General features: G+C 38.0%; 1 protein-coding gene across 4 annotated transcripts in view; it reads left to right on the plus strand.

Moving 5' to 3' along the window:
• Positions 1 to 6,281: 6,281 nt before the first annotated feature.
• Positions 6,282 to 21,097, plus strand: part of IFT88 (intraflagellar transport 88) — a 49,692-nt gene continuing 34,876 nt past the window's right edge. Inside the window, exons 1-12 of one of the 4 annotated variants that reach the window (XM_075083206.1) lie at positions 6,282 to 6,742; positions 7,456 to 7,549; positions 8,561 to 8,623; positions 9,362 to 9,418; positions 11,109 to 11,162; positions 12,666 to 12,729; positions 12,806 to 12,875; positions 13,885 to 13,975; positions 17,156 to 17,260; positions 18,363 to 18,465; positions 19,114 to 19,228; positions 19,328 to 19,559. In XM_075083206.1, the coding sequence (XP_074939307.1) occupies positions 7,460 to 7,549; positions 8,561 to 8,623; positions 9,362 to 9,418; positions 11,109 to 11,162; positions 12,666 to 12,729; positions 12,806 to 12,875; positions 13,885 to 13,975; positions 17,156 to 17,260; positions 18,363 to 18,465; positions 19,114 to 19,228; positions 19,328 to 19,559 (1,044 nt within the window). In that variant the 5' untranslated portion in view covers positions 6,282 to 6,742; positions 7,456 to 7,459. Of the gene's footprint in view, positions 6,743 to 6,830; positions 6,852 to 7,455; positions 7,550 to 8,560; positions 8,624 to 9,361; positions 9,419 to 11,108; positions 11,163 to 12,665; positions 12,730 to 12,805; positions 12,876 to 13,884; positions 13,976 to 17,155; positions 17,261 to 18,362; positions 18,466 to 19,113; positions 19,229 to 19,327; positions 19,560 to 21,097 lie in introns of those variants that run through there. The other 3 variants (XM_075083217.1, XM_075083225.1, XM_075083233.1) reach the window with 3 other exon arrangements.

The raw sequence follows: 21,097 nt of genomic DNA on the forward strand, positions 1-21,097 counted from the left end.
TTTATCATTTTAGCAAGTACAAATTTGCTCCTTTGAAGGCTAATTCAAAACTGCATGACTTAGCACGTGTTACAAACACAAAGACCTTTGGCTAGCCAAAGCATAACTGAAGCGATCAGAGTATGCTTGTTTTGTTGTACTAAAGTTTTTACTTAAATGAAAGAAAAATTAAGTTCCTAGAACATTAATGTCTCCTGGGCTTTGGCAACATGGTTGTCAGAATAAATTCACCATCGCTCCTATTTGGAAGTACTAATCAGTTATTTTAATATTCTTTGACCTCCTGAGATGTGTATTTATACCTTAAGTTGTCTTAAGTAACAGACTATGAGAGACAACCACCATTACAGATAGACAAATGGATTCAGCAGCATTAAAAACTAAGTTAAACTGTTCAGGAGGTGTTACCACAGAGGTTTGAGAGATTATCATAGCTGTGATGATAACAATTACAGGGCCTTTAAGTTCTGTTGGTGGGCAAAGTGAGATCTGTGGCAATGAAGTCTGAACTGTATTGTTAGCACCCATATATCAGTGACAAAGCCACATAGCGCTGCGTTAGTTCTTCAATGACGGTATGACAGCAGCCATATTTCCCATTGTGGTGACGAGACACACTGGTCAGTCCAAGCTGAATAGATCAAAAGTGGAGAAAGAGAGAACTTTACAAGAAGAAAGGAAAATATAAAGAATTAAATTCTTAGAAGTGTAAGTCAATGGAAGAAAATATTATTTTTAAAAAGTGCAAAGTTTCATTTTTGTGTAATAGGATAAGAATTTTTAGGCCCAGTACTTGCAGCCTCCATGAATGAGGGACAGTAACTCTCTTCCCTCTTCTGCAATTCATGTGGGAAGGACAGAAGGTACCCTAGGCCCAGACACATCAAAAACCTATAACCAATAATATGGTGAAAGGTCTGGGCCCCATTAGGGAATGAAAAGTAGGGCTTGTACTGGCAGCAGGAGAGGTCCCTGTGGAGCAAACATGCACTCACCAGCGTACATGGTCTTTCTTTTAGTCCAACAGCAGTAGAAGCAGACTTGACTTGTGTTGGGAGCTGCAAAGTTGATCCCTCCATGTTTTTAGTCTCTTTCTATTGAGCATGCTCCTCTGCTGCCCCACGTGAGGAGCTGAAATCTGCTACTGGCTGTGGAGAGGAGGTGGACTTACTGCAGGGGAGGAGCAGGATGGTGTAAGAGAGTCGTGTAATAAACGGGGAAATAAATCGCATTAACTGTGAGCCACAGGGAGGTAGAATATGAAGGAGATGTGAATTCCCCCTTGCAGAAAATAAAGGAATTGCATGCTTCTAAAATATAGAGTGTCCTAGCCTGAGGTTTTGGCATGGGATGAAAACAGAGGCATAGTTCACACTTGTTAAGTATTTGATCGGTTTAATACGTTACTTGCTCAGCAGAGCAACCAGAAAGTACATTTCTATTGTAATGGACTATGGTACGTTTCTATTATCTACTTCTGATCCTAATGGTTCAGAAAACATAATGTCTTCAAATGATAGCTTTAATTTAATAACTTTATTCCTGTTCTGTAGAGTTCTAACTAATGGTTTGCATATTGTAATTATAACTAGTGATTATATTAAAATTATTATATAATTAAAACTATAATTTTGATTATTGCTACTAGTTCATGTAGTTAATTTAGGCAGTCTTTCACAGTGCAAATGGTCTTATGCAAATACTATCAATATTGCTGATTCTTAATGAAGCTACTTGCAGGAATCAGCAAGTAAATAGTAATAAAATAGATGTTACAAAAATATGATTCAGCAAAACTAGATGGAATTTTATCCTTTAATAGTAAAAATACCTGTTAACAAGATAATTTTCCTGTTGCAAATGTCTTTTAAACCCAAACTATATACAACATATACATTATTAATAACGTGTTATTCATAATGAGGTTCTTCCATTTGTTTTGTTTGTTTTCTAATTGTACGTAAATTGAATTATTTACTTGCTTTAATACAGACTGTACAGTAAGTTGATGTTTAGAGCAGAACTATACTGAATATTTTCCACCTTTAGAACTGTGCTGAAAAGCCTTTTAAAAAACTTTCAATATAACTCTATAAAATATTTTTATGTAATTAATTCCTCATTAAAAACCTAACCCTGAACATAATTCTGACCCTTGTACTTATCGTTGCATCAAGAGTAGCTCTAGAAACTTTATTTTTTCCCTTGAATTCTCTTAACGTAATTTATATATGTTTATGCTCACCAACCCAGTGATCACACATTTTAAATTGTTTTTTAAATCTACAAGAGACGAGAGGCTTCTTTAACTTAATGTTTCTATGTTAGGAAACATTAACTGGTAGAACTTCATGTTAAAAAGTGCTATCGAGGTGTGTTTTTAACAGCACAGAAATAATGAGCTAATATATAAACATTCTAATGCCCATACTGTTCATACACTTGATAACAGAGGAAAGTAACATGCAATATGTATCTGTTGATGAGATAAACGAGCCCAGAGTATCAAGGCTGTAACACAGACCAGTCAACAAAATACTGAACAGCTGAAGTTTGAATTTTCAAGTACAGGAAGAGCATGATATGAGGCTTTAACTTTTTAATTTTTAATTGTCTTTAAAAAAAATTGTTTACCATTAAGTTCAATTACCAGTCAACTCTTAAATCTTCAAATTAAAAAAAATATTTTGAAAGATTAAGTATTAGAAAGGCTTAAATTTTAAACACATTCTGTATTTCCCTTAGGTAATTTTTAGAGGTATGGTGACAAGATCCGTTAGCTCCCAGAGGAGTAGTTAAACGCAGCTTCACTGTTTGTGGCAGTCGAGCTAGCTGAATGGTCCCCACACAACAGCAGAAAATTCTGAACACCTGGTCAGTGCAGAATTCAATGGCAGAAAAGGACTTTTAAAAGATTATAATGGGAGAATTACTTTGTCAATTCAGACCATTTTCTAAAAACAACAATTAGTGGCTGATCTGACGAACAGTTAAACTGCCCGAGCAAGGGTAAGGTACACGCTAACAATGATTACAACAGGCAGCGGTGGCCAGTAACCCCTGAACTCACACTGGTAGGTCCTGGAAGAGTTTGTCTGAGTCCTTATTTGCAATGTTACTGCTGCAAAAAGACACATATACCATGTATTGAGAAGCAAAGAAATTTGTACTGTTTAAGAGTACTGCTTCATGCTCTCCTTAATCTGCCCTAAGTTTTCACTGAATTTACTGGATCAGGTAGTTGATGTCTTGAAAGATAACCGAACAAAAACCTGATCAGATCTGCAGTTTGCTTCAGCTGCAGAAGCATCTAACTCATTGCCAGTCAGAGGACTGATGCGGGGCAGAAATGAAAATCAGGAAGTAGGTAAAGAATGGGGCAGCTTCATACAGTGACAGTGCTGGCTTAATCCAACTTAAAATGAACTGGAATCCACACACAACACTGCTTGGGCTGTGTACTAAATTTATGACATTTTTTTTGGCAGCTTCACATTCCAGGTTGCCCTCTGGATTTAGCCAAAACCAGTAAAGACAGTTACATCATATGGGTTTCTCCCTGTAGCATGATATTGTTAGGAGATATCTTATAAGCACAACACATGATTAACATCCCATATTGCCACAAAGGATCATGAGATTTTTGGGGTTTGTGTTAAATCTTCATGTGTTAAGGTCTATTTATACTTCATAGCATCCAAAAAAAAAAATTGTAGACGACACAGCTTTTAGAAACATAAAAAAAGTCTGTTGAGACTCTCATTGTTGTGAGGATGTCAGAAGTAGTAGCTGGACCAAGAGACCTCAGGAGTTGGGCTGGGGAGTGTTCCCAAGATCCTGGCCCCTGGTGCACACTCCGGCAGGATGGGCAACGTGCGGCATTGCCAGGTGCCTGAGTTGACTCTCTCTGGGGTTAAAATAGCTTATTATAGTGTTAGCTAGTTATCATTCTCCCAAACAGTTCCCAGTATGGTCAGGGACCATATGGGCCAGGGGCCACTTCCAGGAGCTGGTTTGAATGTATACACCCAATCTTGGAGGGTAAGAAAGTTTGATAATATGAACATGGTCAGATTCCAGTGATGGAATTTACAAGATAGAGGCATTGCCTCCTTATCACGGTGCCTTCTTTCCACTGCCCTAGATAAGTGGGCTGAAACATCAGAATATGCTGGACACCAGTATGCCCAGGTCCCCGATATAGACAAGGTGGATAGCAGAGCTAGGACTCTTGTCACAGACTGTACCTGCTGCTCAGGTACATGTTAATATGTCTGGAGACAATCAGAAAAATCTAAAAAACATAGGCTCAATTATATATGAGGAGTCACAGGCAGAAAGGGGGACTAGAAATGTATCTATATTTCTTATGCTGAAGTTCATCATTTGTGGCAAGTAACTCACCTGAAAATTTTTCCCACCTTAAGTTTGTTATTCTGCAAAATATTTGTATTCCAGAAACTTGAGGTATAAAGATTCTCATGTCCAAAGGTCTCATCTGAAGTTTCTGTCTGAAAGTGGTTCATGCCTGGAACGTGAACACGTTAATGCAAGAGTGATAACGTCTTAATACTTCTTTATGTTATCTTTGTTTCTCTTGTTGGGAGCCGGAGTATCTCTTCAGAAAGGACTTTGAGGCTGAAAGGTGAGCAGCAGAAAGCCCTGACACTGCATGATGCTCACAGACCCTGACCATGAAAAGGGTGTTCTGACTGACTCTGCTCTCTGAGGCTTTCTTATGCCATAGGCATAAGGCAGTAGGGGTAGGTTACAATTGGCCTCGTAAAATATTTTCTCTCTCAAAAGTAGTGTAGGCCTGTTCAGAGATTCCTGCTCTATTCCCTTTCCCATTTAGGCATGAGAAACTTTCCCCAGAGTGTAACCATTTGCTGTGGGCAAATCAGCTGACACTCGCCATGGTTTCCAAAATACCAACTAAGAGAAAGTAGTAAAAATGGTAGTAGGAATCACCTTTTTCTAAGACATTAGGGCCTTTAATTTTTTATTTAGTTTTTATTGAGCCTTTCGGTTTTGAGAGCAAATTTCTCAGCTCACTGGAAGAAATGGTACAGCTGAGCAACCCGGGAGTGAGCGGTGACTGTGGGCAGAGGGCACAGGCCAGCGATAGTCTGGAGCTGGAGAAACGTGCTAACGGCATGCACTGTGATGAGGTACTCTCAGGTATGGGACATGCACTTGAGCACAAGGTTTGACAGCTATCCAAGAAGCCATTTACTTTCCCATGGTAGATTGGCTTTTCTCTCACGATAGCAAATCTATAGCATAAAATACCAATTTTCACCATCAAATTACAGTGGGTTGGCTTTACTCTTGGGAAGAAACACAAAGAAATTTAAACTAGATATAAGGATGGGAGAGAGGTCCTGATATCCAGCCTGAATTATTCTATGATCCTGTAATCCTAGATTCCTTGTTACGTAGAAGTCTAGAATTTTTCCACATTCTGAAATTTAATTTCTCTCTAGTTAACATTTCAGAAACACTAACTCATTTATCTTAAAAATTTTTCCTTTAAAATCGGTAAATATTATCCACGTCACAGACTTTTATTTGCACACAGCAAAGTAATTTATAGCAGAAAACAGATCTTGATTCCTTTTATGTTTTCCTTATCCCATGGTCTAAAGGTAGGCAGTTGGATGAGTCCACCATCCTTCAAAGTAATTTTGTGTTCCTCTTCCAGAAGATGAGGAAAGCGTAGGGGGAAACAAAATTTGTTTGTATGTCCATCATATGACACAAATTTTATGCCTTAGCATACAGGCTCCCACCTTGGAAAGAGGCACAACTGAACTCAGGAAATTAAATGTATGTTTAAATGTTTGCGGATCAATTCAGAGTAAGTCCTAGAACAAGCAAAAAGTCAAATTTAGTTCATATTTAGCTCTAGCCTGGTGATCAACAATGAAAGAGTTCAGAGTAGTAGTTTCCCACCTGAAAAATGGTAATGGAAATTTTTGGATTTGTGTGGGTTACTCCCTGCAGTTATGTATTTTGGAGGACATAATTTTCTCACTGTTTGATTTGCAGAAACGAGATGAGAGTCGACTTTGGTATTTTAACCCCCCGACTACGCACGCCCTAGAGCAGCGCGTCAGCGGGCTTGCCGGCAGCTCTGACAGGCGGAGAGGATGAGCTATGCCAGTGGCACAAACCCCTTCAGCCCAACCGCCCGCCCCACTCTTGCGCCGCCATTTGCCGCGGGAACGTCCCCTCACAGCAGGCGACGCCCACACGGGGGCAAAGGCTTCGGCAGCCGCTCTGCGCGTGCGCCTGCGGACCAGGCGTGGTGTCTCAGGAGACCGCGTCGGCTGGTGTGCCCCCTAGCAACGCGGGCCGCAGCGGACCCGGCAGGGCGGGTCCGGCGGCCTCCGCCGCGCTCGGGGCAGGGGGAGCGGGCCGCGGGCGCCGTGTCGGGGAGGGGTTGGCACAGCTGGCACCGTCGCGTCGGTTCCCTGAGTTTCTCGCTGTCCCCCCGCGCTCCGCTCGGCAGCGCGGCCCCTCCGCCGGCGCTCGAGCGCCTTCTCGCCGCCTCCGGGAGGGCCGAGCCGCTCCGTGGCACATCGCCGCCGCCGCCCGGCTTCGGGGCTGACCGAGGGAACCCGCAAAGAGGAGCGGTTCGGCTTCAGGCGGCGGTGGCACCGCGTACGGCCGAGCGGGAGGGGAGCCGGGCGGCGGCGGGAGGTGCGGCCTTCGCCCTGGCTGGGGCTTACTTGCCATCGTGCGTGCATTTCATACCGTGGCTGAAATCAGTGTTGGGTGTTTGTGAAATTAGGTAGCCAGGCAAAGAGAGACCTCCTTCGTGTCCTCAGTGGGGGGAAGGCTGCAAGGTGAATGCAGCTGTCTTTCACACTAAAATGTTTGTGAAGAAAGACATGGGGACCCAGGCTGTGTTAATTCTAGTTTTTAAAAACTGCTTGAATTGAAATGGCAAAATTACATGAAGAATGTTGCATGTAGAGAATAGCTGTGGCTGTGTTGATATAAGGACACAGGTGAAGGAAGGTTTGAAGCTGGAAGAGATATCTTTCATTAGACTGACTACTATGGCTTGGCCTAATAAAGGCAAACTTAGAATATGAGAGAATTATTTTAAATCTGAATTATCTGAGAATGTAAAGCTACCATGTGAAGAGTAATAGTTATTTGTTATGACCATTTAATGATAAATATCTTTAAAACAGTTTTAATGACAGTGTTATGAATACTTAAGAAAATCTAATTCTATTAAGTGATGCCACTTGATATTGTTTATAGGTGAACTCTAGTTTTTTATCACTAATTATAGCTTATTTTTAATTTAAACGGCAGCAATTAAAATTAAATAGCAGCTCTTTTGAACTTGTAAACCTTATTACTATTTATATTTTACATTTTTTACGATATCTGTGTAAAATCACTGAGATAATATTTGGCATGTTAAATGTTTCACAGAAAAATGATGCAAAATGTGCATCTGGCTCCTGAGGCTGATGAAGATGATCTTTATTCTGGCTACAATGATTACAATCCCACATTTGACACAGAGGTAAAAATATTTGCTGTTTCCCACCTTTCCCATACATAGGCTTTTAACTTCTAAGTACAAGATAAGGACGTGGGTACAGTAATGCACAAGTGTACTACTGCTTTGCAGTGAAATTTTCTTTGTTTAGCATGAAATATATAAAGCTTCACCAGGATCTTTTTGAGTAGTTATTTTTTGATAATTTTGTATTCCAACAAAATACTTGTGTGCATCACATAGCAGGTCTAATATGCTTTAATGGTTAGAATTTACGAAGTATAAAATCCTTGGTATTTGAAGGCCATATTCACATGCAGGCACGTTCAATGTGGTGTTTCCCAGGCAGTGTGCAGCAGCAAGCTTTCGGACAAAAGAGGTACTTATTTGTCAATAGGTCATTGAGCTCTTACTGTGCTGCAGCTGAAGGAGATAACAGTAGTGTGAGGTCCTCTGTGCAATTGTTAGAGCATGTGGTATGACTTAGGGTAACCCTGCAGACCACGTTCTGGTAACTGCTGGTGTAGTGGAATTGGAACAACATGGGGGGTCGTTTAGTCCAAACCCACTACACTGCTCAAAGCAGGGCCAGTGTTGCAAGACTTGGCATCTTGTGAGAAATCCCAATACCAAATTCATGGGAGTTGCGTTGTGACCTCAGAGACATGAGATATCTTAATATATTAGCATGACAGGCGTTAATGTTAAAATTTAGAAACAGTACTAAGCTTTTGGAGGGAAATACAATTTCATGTTATATTTTATCACTTGAACTCTGCTTCCTCAGTGTGTTTTTATTTTTCAGAGAATAATGAGTTTTTTCCATTTCCTAATCTAAAACACCAAAAAAGATAGACCATATAATGTAATCATTATTCATTGTCAGGAAAACCTGTCATTCAGTTGACTTCAAGTATTTTTGGACGAAGAATTGTTTTTCTACCAATCTGCATTCAGTAGTCATATGGTTCTGGAATTGTAGATTTGGGTGTCAGGGTTTTAAAAGTGTTGATGTTTTTATCTCATCTTTTCTAGGACTTAGAAAATGATGTAGCTTTTCAACAGGCAGCAAGAACAAGTCATGGTAGAAGACCCCCTGTAAGTACTTTTTAAAGTACATTGCAATAGTGTAGGCCTTCCCTAGAGCCCTAGCCTCTAATTTTGGCACTGGTACAAAATTATCGTGGGAATTTCTTATCTTTTTTTTTTTGTCTGCTACTAACACGAATCTACAGACTTCAGTTATTTATATGAAAAATAAGTTAAAAATTAGCAGAGCACGAGTTCCATTAAGTTTTGGAGCTAAGCTAGAGCAAACAAGGAACTTTGGTTGGAAATGCATATTCTTGTTTGATAAAATGAGATAAAACATTATTAGAGAGCAAAATGATACTTTCTGAAAGGGCTTTGTTTAATGTTCTAACATAGAATTATTGGCTCTGACATACAGGGTTGAGATGCATACTAGACGGTGGGATTTAGAAAATCATGTGTTATTGTTATAATCACTTTTTCCTCCATAGTAATGTAATTTGCATTAATTTTCATACTTTCATTTAGCTGTGACTTAATCTTTTATCAGTTTTCAAAAGTAAATATAAAATTGGCACCTGTACTTGAGAAATACGTATTGCATGTCTAAAGAAGAGCTGGAACTGTCTAATTAATGTTATTACTTTGCCAGAATAATCTGGTTCTACAAATGCTTTAATTGTCACGGAAAGAATTCTCATTATTTCTATGAATTCATTATAGAAATTATATGGAAAGACTAATAATTAACATATATGGTTTTTAATTGGTGGTGGTGGGTTTGGTTTTTTTTTTTCCACTCAGGTGACAGCCAAAATTCCTGGTACATCAGCTTCAAGACCTTTAGCTACTGGATTTGGGGTACATTTTTGTTCTGTTTTATTTTTAATGAAAATGAGGTATTTACAAAAAAAAAATACATTTACCATTTAATGCCTTGCACAAAGTGAGCTCTTTTTATCTAAGTATTTCCTTCCAGTGAGCTACACATATTCATTGATTTTAATTAATTCACAACTCCGCACTTGGTCAAGGCATGGTTACGGACTTTTTATCTCTTTTTTTTCTTTTTCTCCCAAATAGTTTTGCAAATGAACTTCTGAACTGTATAAGGCAGTAGATTCTGAGGTATTAACCTGATTTTCTTGCAGGGGAACTGGATGGGTTGTAATTTGGGCTTGGGAAAATTTTCTGAAAGTCAAGGTGAAATTAAGTCTTTTAAAATATAGGCTTTCAAATCACCTCTAGTTTAACCAGAAAAAGTTGGTTATATACTCTGGTGTACTTAACCCATTTTAACTCTTAACTAACACCTTAACCTGTTTTGCTATGGGAACAGAAGTTATGCTCTGGTTGTATATCCACTGGCCTCTCAGCCCAATAAATTTTCAACCTGTTAGCCTGTCTCAGTCAAATTTGAAAAGGCAATGCTCTTGGATATAAAGTTCCTCTATGTTTTATGACAAGTAAAGGAGGGAGATCACGTTGCTTTAGATCTCTTATGCAAGTTAGCTGGGTAACAATTTCAATACCTAAATTCTGTTATAAGTCATTGCAGTGCAACCTTAATTCTGAACCTTCTGTTAACCTGCTCTGGATATATTCATTCTGAGAATGTTTTTTCTTAGCAGTTGTATTTGCAGGTGTTCAGTGTAGCATCACACTGATGGGTTAAAGGAGTGCACGCTTCCTAAGGATAATAATGACTGAGGTGTTCAGCTGCATTGGTAGAGCTAGAAACCTCCAAAACATTGTCCAGTCCACGGTACTACCTGTTTCACTCTGCAGATTTGCTTCTCCTGCACTACAGTCCTTGTTAATGTAGATACAGCCTTAGCAGAAAAAATGAAAAACAGTCATGATGTGTGGTGGATAGTGGGTAAAACAGTAAAGCATAGGCCTCTGGGTGGGAATTAGGGGAATACTTTTTCATGGCTTGGGACCCTTTATTTTTGTCTTTGTATTGTACCTTTGTAGCAACCTTTAGTGCTTGCTACTAAATATTTCACACTTATTTATTTACATTTTAACACTGCTACAGAAGGACAGTATGTGCCATGACAGCTAATGCAAAAGATATCCATTGGCAGTTTCAAAGTATATCTGTATTTATTGTACAATAATTCTTCATGGAAGTATGACTTAAAATCTACCCCATATTAATCTCTTATCAGCTGTACTCGGAATCTTACTGAAGTATTTTGTGCAAATTACTTGTTCAATTTAAAGGTAGTAATTTCAATAATTTAATAATGGAAAATACTGCTGCCTAGTTAAATTTCTATGAAATTTTTTAAAAAAGATCTGACAGAACTATCCAAATACATTAAAAAAAATACTGTGAATTTGTGCTAACTGAAGTGTTCATCACCTTTAAGTCTGCCAGGCAGTGGCAGTATATTGCATATGAATAACGTAAACAGGAATTTTACAATGAAATTATGTGACAGATCAACTCCTAAAACTCAGTGTTGAGAAGACTGTAGATAGCCTTTACAGGCTTCTAATGCTTTGTGAATGGTAGTTTCAAACAACTTATTTATTTTTGTAGTCAAAGGCAACTTTAACTTCATCTATGGGAAGACCAGTGACAGGAGCTATACAGGTAAAAGTTTCAGTATTTATATTTAACGTTGATTGGGAACAGTGAAGTTTTCTGGTACATGTTTGGGTTTGATACAAGTAATTAACAGTTCATTGAAATAATACAAATTATTAGGCTGGTTCAATTTGTCCTTTTTTGGAAATACTAGTGTTGGAAAGCATGAAGGGTTGCGATGAATATTTTATTTGAGCACAGGGTTGGAAGTAATACCAGTGTAGTGTTTTTTAACAGTTATTGACATGCAATTAATAATTTTGCATTGAAATAGGAGAAAGGTAGATTCTGGTTTCCATGCTTTCCTTATGTACTTATACTCTAATAAGAACTTGCTGCAATTTACCAATGACTTTACCATCACCACCCTTAAGTATATTGACTTAATGTTAAATATATCCATAGCCACTATATCCTTTTGTCAGCCCAGGGAAGAAACGGGAATCATCAGGGAGTATCAAGAGTAGGGCTAGTCCTGAGGGGAAGGCAAGCCAGGAGTCCAGAGGGAAATTGGATGGTCAGCATTGTAGGGCCCTCACCGGCCAGGACCCAGTCCCGCAATTCCTGAGCAAGTTAAGAAGGATCCACCCAGAAATGGTTGCCGTGTCCAACCAGAAGTCCAGAATGTAAGGCGGTATCATAGTGATGAGGCAGGTCCGAGGTCAAGCCAAAAAGTCAATGCATAGGCCACGGCTAGGACCAGTGATCACTGGCCAGGTCCATAGTGACAAGGCAAAGTTAAGATCAATCCAGGAGGTCAGTCCACAGGTTGAAATCTGGATCAAGGGACTATGTGGCCAGGCATAGCCATGGCTGATGTGGAAACCAGTAGTCCTCCAACAAAGCTTAGGCAGGGGCTGAGAGACCAGTGTTGAGCTTAAAGCTCCTGGATCCATGGGTATGGTGTGTGGTTGGAGACCCTGCGTGAGTCTGGTCAGGGCCGCTAAGGTTTGTTAGTGCACTCAGTATCCTGACAGGAAAGTTTAATAAGCTGGCATGGGGCAGGGTCAGATATTCTTGTGTTGTGAGGCATTGTCTGGTAATAAGTTAAAAATACAAAAGAAATTGTGCCTCTCTTGGTTTAGCTCAAGGAAAATGTTCTGATCCATAATCACATAGGATTCTCTGTAATGTCAGTTAAAATCAAAAAAGCAACTGAGTTCTGAAACAGTGTGACAGTAAGCTAGAGTACGTTACAGATCTCAAGACTAACAATTAAGAATTTTCTAAAAATAAGATGTTTGAAATTAAGTATTCTGAATACATATAAAATTTTCACGAGGTAGTAAGTGTTCCTTTGTGTCTGTTACAGTTTCCAACAGTGTTTGCTCCTTTACTTTGTAGATAGTTAGGATATTTGAGAAAAAAAACCATTTTAAAAATATTTGGTTTACGAGGTGATAAATTATTTTTGTATTTAAAGGTTTTGTAATACGTAACCGATGTCTATGCTGTCCCCAGTCTATTTTTTAGGAACATTATTTTAACATGTCTTCCTTTTTATTTAAGGATGGGGTTGCTCGACCAATGACAGCAGTGCATGCTGCAGGTTACACTAAGGCAGCTATGAGAGGTACAGTTTGTAGAAATCACCGGCTGCCAGAGGGAAATGTTATTTTACAATTTTCAGTACTCCATTAATTTTGCAGGTTCTTCATTTGATCCTCTTGGCCAAGCAAGAGGTCCTGCTCCACCTCTGGAAATGAAAAATTCAGACAGGTTTGTTCAGTTTTGCATTAAATTATTTCAAAGCATTAACAGCAACAAAAACCCAATCATGTGTAGAGTTAAAAAACATCCAGGCAGTTATGAAACGTTGAGGGGCCAAACTTCTAACTTTGTGGAATAGAGCCACAAGCATTTATGCATGCAGTTAGCTGAGTCACTGGAGCAGTTGCACTGACTTTCAGGAGCATCTGCTTTGACGCTTTGGTTCTGACAAGCTCAGCAGCCTGGACGTAGTTGTTGCCACACAAATGCTGTGATACTTACATAGAATTGTAGAGGATCATGGAAGAATGTGTGACAGCCAAGGAACACCATGATTCATGCAGCTCTCTGGGAAGAACTTGGGAATTTGCCTCCTGTTCCCCCCTGTTCACTCTGGCCTTAGCACTTGAGGTAAAACTGAGATTGTGAAGGTTTTGCAGGCTGGTGTGAATGTTGGGGAGTTCGCTCAGAACAAGTCATCGAGCTTTTCAATACAAAAGTTGTATTCCTCAAATATAGCTATATAGGAATAGGGGATCCTACTGAAATGTATGATTATTTAACTGAGGAAAAACTCTAGAAGAATAACAACTTTTAATTAAAATCTGCATTTGCAAGCTATACTTTAAAGTGTTATCTATGCAAATAAAGGTTGAATTAATACAATATTTCATTTCATCAGGTGTTTGATTTGGAAGTTTTATCAGCCCATCTGTTTGTTCTGCCATTACTTCCCCCGAACAAATTTGGTCCGTGAAATTTGCATGTCTGCCTTGGTCTCATAAGAGGATTTATGGTTTTTTAGGTCTCTGTTCTCAAATTAAAAGCGTGAATGTCTTATCTTTGGAGAATCTTCTCTGGGCATAGTTTCACATTATATTTTCTTTGATGGGAAGACCAGTTAATTCTGACATGTGATACATTGCTGTGTTGTTTTATTGAAAATATCCTGTGTAAAAGTTTAGTCTTTGCTGTTATGCTACTAGGGGTAATCTTCTTATTGTTATTTTTATTTCAGTTCAGAAGAGAAGATTAGGCAGTTGGAAAAAAAAGTGAACGAGCTGGTCGAGGAAAGCTGCATTGCCAACAGCTGTGGAGACTTGAAATTGGTAATCTTCTTGGATTTTGCTTTTGCTATTATGTGAAGAACAACTTGTATATATAGATGTTTCAAACTGACTTACGTTTAAACATTTCAAATTATTAAAATCATCTTAATTCTAACTTTGTTGTGACTCTTCTAATCCAGTGATACTTTGTATTGCCCAAAAAAATAAGGTAGGAGCTGTTTCTTGGCATATATATTTAAGATTTCAGTGTTAGGAAAACTCCTTTCCCCATATCTCTGGCCTCTTCAAATGGGTCTGATCAGTTAGACATCCTGGCACAGATTTGCCCAGTCTAACCTATGGGGAATGGGTGACACATCTTCAATACAAGGCTTGTAATTGGCATCTTTGCAGCATTTGATCCTCAGATGTGTAAGGATCTTGTCTGAGTGACATTCCATTTCCTTGACGTTGCTTGGGCCTTTTGGGTAATGTGATTTTCATCCAGGACTGGTGCTCAGCACCAGGATCAATCTCACTTAATCCACCTCCATAGTATCCTTCCATGTTAAGGCTGTTTGGTGCTATAGCATATGGTAGACCCTATATTGCTTTCGTTGCACTATGAGTGTCAGCATGGACAATTTAACCTTTCCATCCTTCAGAGCAATATCGTGTCAGTTAGTAGTGGCTGAATAACAGGCTCTAGCCCATTTGATTTACATCTACTATAGATGTAATTAGTGAATTCAAGCTGTTCGGACATGTTAGCATTTTTAATAAATGTTGTCCTTTTGTCTGGCACAAAGGAATATTTTTCTATCCGCACTCTGATTCAGACAATTTAAAATATCTCTTTGTCTTGTGAAATGTGGTGGGTGCAGCATCATTTAATCTTACCTCAGCTGTCTTAATATAGAGGTAGTCTTAGCTGAAGTTTGGATCTGTTAAGAAGAATGCAGTCCATCTTTTGATAGACCTTCTTTGTTCAGAAGTCGTTGTCTTTGCATTGAGGTCTAGAATTGATTCAGCTCTCGGGAGCCACGCTGACCCAATGACACTGAGGGCTTTCTTATCTTGAAGGGACTTTATATTGTCTGGTGCTCTCCACACACAATGAAGGCCTCCTTAGCTCTCTTATGCAAGGTGATACTGTGCACCTGTGCGATGCTTCTCATCAGACTACATATGTTATCCTTACAGTCTTATCTGTATTTGGCAGATTTCTTAAGTAGTAATCCTTTATTTACATGTTTCAGGCCTCCTGTAGGTGAGAGATTCCATGTTACAGTGCAGGACCTGCCCTTTGTAGAGAGATACCCAGTGTTTCGTTTAGAAGCATACTTGGTTAAAGGTTTTCGCTCCTCTTCAAGACGGCAGTTTACCTTTGGAACAAGTGCAGCAAGAATGGACTTTTGTCAATGATTTTATGTCTATGTAGTGTGAATATTTTCAAATACAGAATAGGACATTTACTGTATTAGACTATTACTGAAAGATTTCAGACTTCCAAGATGGATAACATCCTATATCTTTCTGCCTACTACAAAGACACATTGTATCTATTGCTTTTGACAAAAAAGCTGTCCCAGCTGTGAATGCATTCTTGCTTCTCTGGTCAAAAGGCCTGGCGTATGCCTTTCTTCAGTTTGTGCAGCAATTCCAGTGATACTGATCAAATTAAGACAAGGTTGAACATTGATCGTCTTGATTGTGGTAGCCTAGACAGTTCTGATATCAGGATGATACTGTACTGTGTGAGGACTGCCTTTATGCTTGTATCTACTAGGCCAACCATCTGGAATCCTGGTTTACCTCAGTCATACTCCTTTCCAAGGATTTTTTTTTTATTATTATTATCTGTTGAGCTAATAGGCTGATAGCTCCTTTGGAGAGAGGGATTTCACTTACCAGATCTTTGTCTAGCAGCCCACACTGTAGGGAGTTCAATTCCTTGGGGAGTTAACAAGAAGGCTTCTAACAGTGAAACTCTATGACCCAAATGGGGACTTAAGTCTGGTGTTTAGACTGGATGGGTCCACCTTTCAAGCATCATAAGATCCTCTTATGTTGCACTTTGTAATAAAACATTTTTTTTTCTGCTGCTGATAGTTTCTGATCAGAGAGTATGAAAGAAGTCTATCCATTTATTATTTGAATTAGGGCAAGTATCCTTACATACCTATCCTAACTTATTTCTGATATAATGTCTGAATTTCATGTTCACTACAAGATCACCCAACCTGTTTTGTTAATTTTTCTTGACTCTTGCATTTATGGCCAAGAATGTTGTTTATTTCTTGATGTCAAAGGTTTATTTCTTATGTGGATTATACCAGACCATTCTGAGGGTCCTCTAGGATGTTTGTATTAGTTTCTGACAAGTTCAGCAGAGTATCCATTTTCCTGCAGAAGTCATCAAAGTTGCCAACTCATTATTTATAAAACAAGCAAGTTGGATTTACCTTCTATCATAAGGACTAAGAATCAAGCTGTGTATTAAGTACTTCCTTCACCGCTAGCTGCCAAATATCACATATCTACCTTGAGTGCTAGCTGTTACATTTTTAACCATTGCATCCTTGCAGAGGGACACAAGACTGCTAATGGCACTTGTAGACCTGTAGCATTACTTGCACTAACGGCCTTGACACCAATCTGCACAAGATTATCATTGGATAAAATAATAATATTGGAGTTACTCAAGTTGTGAATGTACATGTGAAATACCACTTATGGATAGATAAAAAAGGGAAGCAGTTTACCAGCATCCAAAATTAGTCAAGGTGTATGAACAGTATACATTTGTGCAACATGTGCGTTTACTTCCTGCCTTCACTTTCTTCTTTCCAACACCTTCCTGCACTGGGATTCTGGATCCAAGGAAACATGCCAAGCCTAAACGTTCCCTCTTTTTAAATTTTTTTTAACATATATGTGCACTTCCTATGATTTATACAAGCAGAATAATCTTCGATGGTTGTAAGTGATTATGGCATATATATATGTGTGTGATTGAATTTCTCTAAAATTATACAGCTGAGCAGACTTAGACTAACTGTATGTCTGCTTATTGTTAATTAACACCTTTCTGTGGGTTATTGCTACTTTTCAGGCATTGGGTACAGTCTAAAGAAAATAGACATGAGTATGTTCTTTTCATACTTGTTTTGAATGCATTTTTGCTGTCTTGGGTTAGTAAGATTCAAGGCATTGCTAAATTTTAGTATTTTATTTAAGGCTCTGGAAAAAGCAAAAGAGGCTGGAAGAAAGGAGAGAGTATTGGTGAGACAGCGTGAACAAATTGCTACTCCAGAAAACATCAACTTAGACCTCACTTACTCAGTAAGTGCTTAGAAGTCTTCAATGAGTGAAAGGTGTTGGTAGCAAGCCTACTAAAGAGACATTTCAGTGTTTGCTGAGCATATGTGTGCTGTAATGCTCCTAGCAGTATACATCAGACACGGTCTACATTTAGGGGCAGGGGAAGTTCATGAAGCTAAAGTGAATGACTTCTCGAAGTTAAAAACTTAACATTGGATTGCAAAGATCCATTTATATGATGGAGTCTCTTCCCTTGCAATCTCAAATACCAGACAAACCACGTAGTCAACTTTAAGTGAAGAAGGATGCCCATGAGTATCTATTCCAGCTACCTACTCATATACAAAACATGCATATCAAAATATAGCAGATGTAAACCCTTTACTTCAAAAATAAATAGTCTAGAAAATGTAACACACCAGGAGAAGAAAACAGGAGATATCAGACACTGCCTTTGACTTGAACTATAGTGACAGAGAATGTATTACACGAAAATAGGATATATTAATATTCCTAAATCCTGAATCTTCAAGCATAAAAATATCCATAAAAATACCTAGGGAGAATATAAAGTTGTACTACTTAAAGTAGTGCTGTAGAGAAGAATATTAACAATGAATGTGTCGAGTTAAGCAGACCTAGTAATTTACTTTATGGAGAAGGTCAGAGTAAAGCTGTGGAAAAAAATGTCAAGGTATTTTACCTGACACCAGTTTAGGAAAAATTTTCTCTTCGTAAACAGAGCAACTGCAGGTCGTAGGACCATCTTCCACACATTGGGAGTCATAAATTATGCACAGTTTCTGAGAATTATCTTGTATTAATGTTTTTTAATAGCCTTGAATGATAATGTTGTGTTTACTTAGGTCTAAGGCCCACTTAACATGACTTTTAGTGGTAGTTAAAGTACAAAAATAAAAGAATTGCCTAGAATAAGCAGATTTGAAACGTGTTTTCTCTATGTCAATGTACAAGAACAAAGGACCATTAAAGATGAGAAGTGTAAAACTGGTAAAAGCGATACTTCCAAGGTAAATAATTTGGAATTATCTATTATGAATTCAAGTTTATTACTTGAGAGAACTTTTTTTTTTTCTTGTACTATAATTCTGTTTTTCTATAGGTTCTTTTCAATCTGGCCAGTCAGTATGCTGCTAATGAAATGTATGCTGAAGCACTGAATACTTATCAAGTTATAGTGAAGAACAAGATGTTCAGTAATGGAGGTAGGTTACATTGCAAAGTGGATTAAAATTGGTATTCAGGCACTCAAAATAAGGGCTTCGTCTGTGTGATGTTGACTCACAGAGATCTCAGTCCTCATGTCTGCCAGTCAGAGTGGATGACAAGTACTCATAATCTCCCACTTGGTATAACTTAATGTGGTTTGACTCTCCCAACTCATGAAGTCTTTTCTTTCTGTAGGCTAAGCTAAACATAAAGCCAAATATATCATTTTGTCATGCAGCACACACTATACTATCTGCTCTCATACTGATTTTTTTCTCTGTTGGCTCAGCTTTCTCCTTCTGAAAGCTTCTGTTAGTATTTTGCACATCTCAGACCCCTACAGTACACTTTTCTCAGAGACACTTATTTGTGGCTGTCTTCCTGGAGAGCACTATAATCTCTACCTCATCCCTCAATTTACAATCAAAATCACAATACATCTTACATTGATAGTTCTTTTCTAGGTTTCATTACTACTTCATCTCCTGAGTGAAAATTCACAGAGGGCTGTTCTGTGCAGTGCCACTGGTACCTATAATGATGAGAAACTTATTAAGAAGTTGTTCTACTCTGTTACTTTGAAACAATTCAAAAAGCTGTAACTGTGCTTTAAAAAAAGGCTGTAACTCATTCACTTTTGATAGGTAGACTGAAGGTGAATATGGGAAATATATATTTAAAGCAACGGAACTATTCCAAAGCTATCAAATTCTACCGTATGGCTTTAGACCAGATTCCTAGTGTCCACAAAGAGATGAGGTGAGTTTGTACTGGTAGGCATGGTTCTGAAATACAAGTTTTGGGTACAGTATGACTTGATAGTTAAAAATATAACCTAATCCTGATTTCTTTATTTAGGATTAAAATAATGCAAAATATCGGAGTTGCATTTATTAAAACTGGCCAATACGTTGATGCTATTTCTTCATTTGAACACATAATGAGCATGTCCCCAAACCTGAAGTCAGGCTTCAACTTGATCCTATGTTATTTTGCTATTGGAAACAGCGAGCAAATGAAAAAAGCCTTCCAAAAACTGATTGCAGTTCCCTTGGAAGTGGATTATGATGACAAATACATTTCACCAAATGTAAGTTTGAACAAAATAAACTATGTCTTTGTAAGGTAAATGAGGAGAAATGGGGAGAGACATTGAATGCTTGGACCATACCAGATATGTAAATCCATGTGTACTTATGTATCTAAAATAATTTTTTTCTTTACCAGCATGAACTTAGTGTGGCAGTACTGCTCAGAAGTGTAAAATAATATTGAGAACGTTCAAATTCTTTTTTCCTCAAGAGATATGATGTACATAAAAACCACACCACACGATTGTCTTCATAATGATTTTATTGAAATTCATCTGGTCTGACTTACGTAGCTCACTTACTGCTTTGCCTCCTTTATTAATATAAAATTTTAGTAAAAGCTTATAAGCTAAAATGAAGGGAGTAAGGCAGTGAGTGAGTTATGCAAGCTATCTCACAAGTGCTAATAAAACTTGTAATACTGTAGTGTTATTTTACAGAAAAAAATTTTAGTTAAGTTTACAGATAGTTTATTAGACTTTGTTGGAAACGGGACTTCCTTTTTAGCAGCTTATGATGTTAAAAACAGGAGAAAGTAATTAATAGGTTTAGGGTCCCTCTTAGAAGGGTCGTCTATAGAAAGATCAAGGCATGCCCTTTATATTCTCTTAGCAATCTTTATTTCAGTAATGCAAAGCTTCCATTTTCAGTCCTAAGGATCAAAGATATAATTAGTCTTCAAACTATTTGCAGCTTCAGAGTAGCTGTTGCTTCCTATTGTCCTTGCATAAGCAAATAGAATTTAATATATGAAGCATATATATTTATTTGATAAATATGTATATAATTTCTCACATATCTTTTTATAGATAATTGATATATATATAAAATTTCTCATATTAGAACTTATATGACAGTAAGTGTCATTAAACACTTGAATAAGTTGAAGACTATGTAAGATCATTCATTGGAAGAAAAGCTTTAGACTGTAGAAGTTCTTTCCAAGCACAGGCAAGCTATAGTTTTAACAGCTGTTCCAAGTAATGTTATGAGGAGGTCAGAAAAAAGATCACAAAGTTTCCTTCTGGTCTTTATTTCTTATAAATCTGTGATCTATCCCTGATAAATGAGGAATGGGTGTCTACGCAGCATACCTGCATTAGTTGTTTTAGAACTGAGATGTGTGATAGAAACCACAAGATGATTGTGTGAGTTACTGTAATGAGAAGGTAACACAAGTCCTCATCTGCTGAATACCAGTGCAGTTCAGCAAATGCTGAAGCATGCTTTTATTTTTAAGCATGTGAATATTCATGCTGATTTGCAGGCTTCCCAGTCTGATACACATGACATTAGGGTGGTTAATAGGTGTAGTTAATGTGAGCTATGACCACATATGTGAGTAGAAAAACAGGATTAAAGTAGTCTTAATGCCAAATGTCAGATTTTGTGGTTAGAAAACTCCTTTAAACTGAAGCTAGCTTCTTGAAATGTGAAAAGTAACTAACTGACATTATAGATTATGTAATTTGCATCAATTTATGTTTACAGCCATATTGTCTGTAAAATGTATGTATACTGGCATAATTTGCAGTTG

This window comes from Phalacrocorax aristotelis, chromosome 1 (genome assembly GCF_949628215.1).
Source record: "Phalacrocorax aristotelis chromosome 1, bGulAri2.1, whole genome shotgun sequence".
Taxonomy (NCBI): Eukaryota; Metazoa; Chordata; class Aves; order Suliformes; family Phalacrocoracidae; genus Phalacrocorax; species Phalacrocorax aristotelis.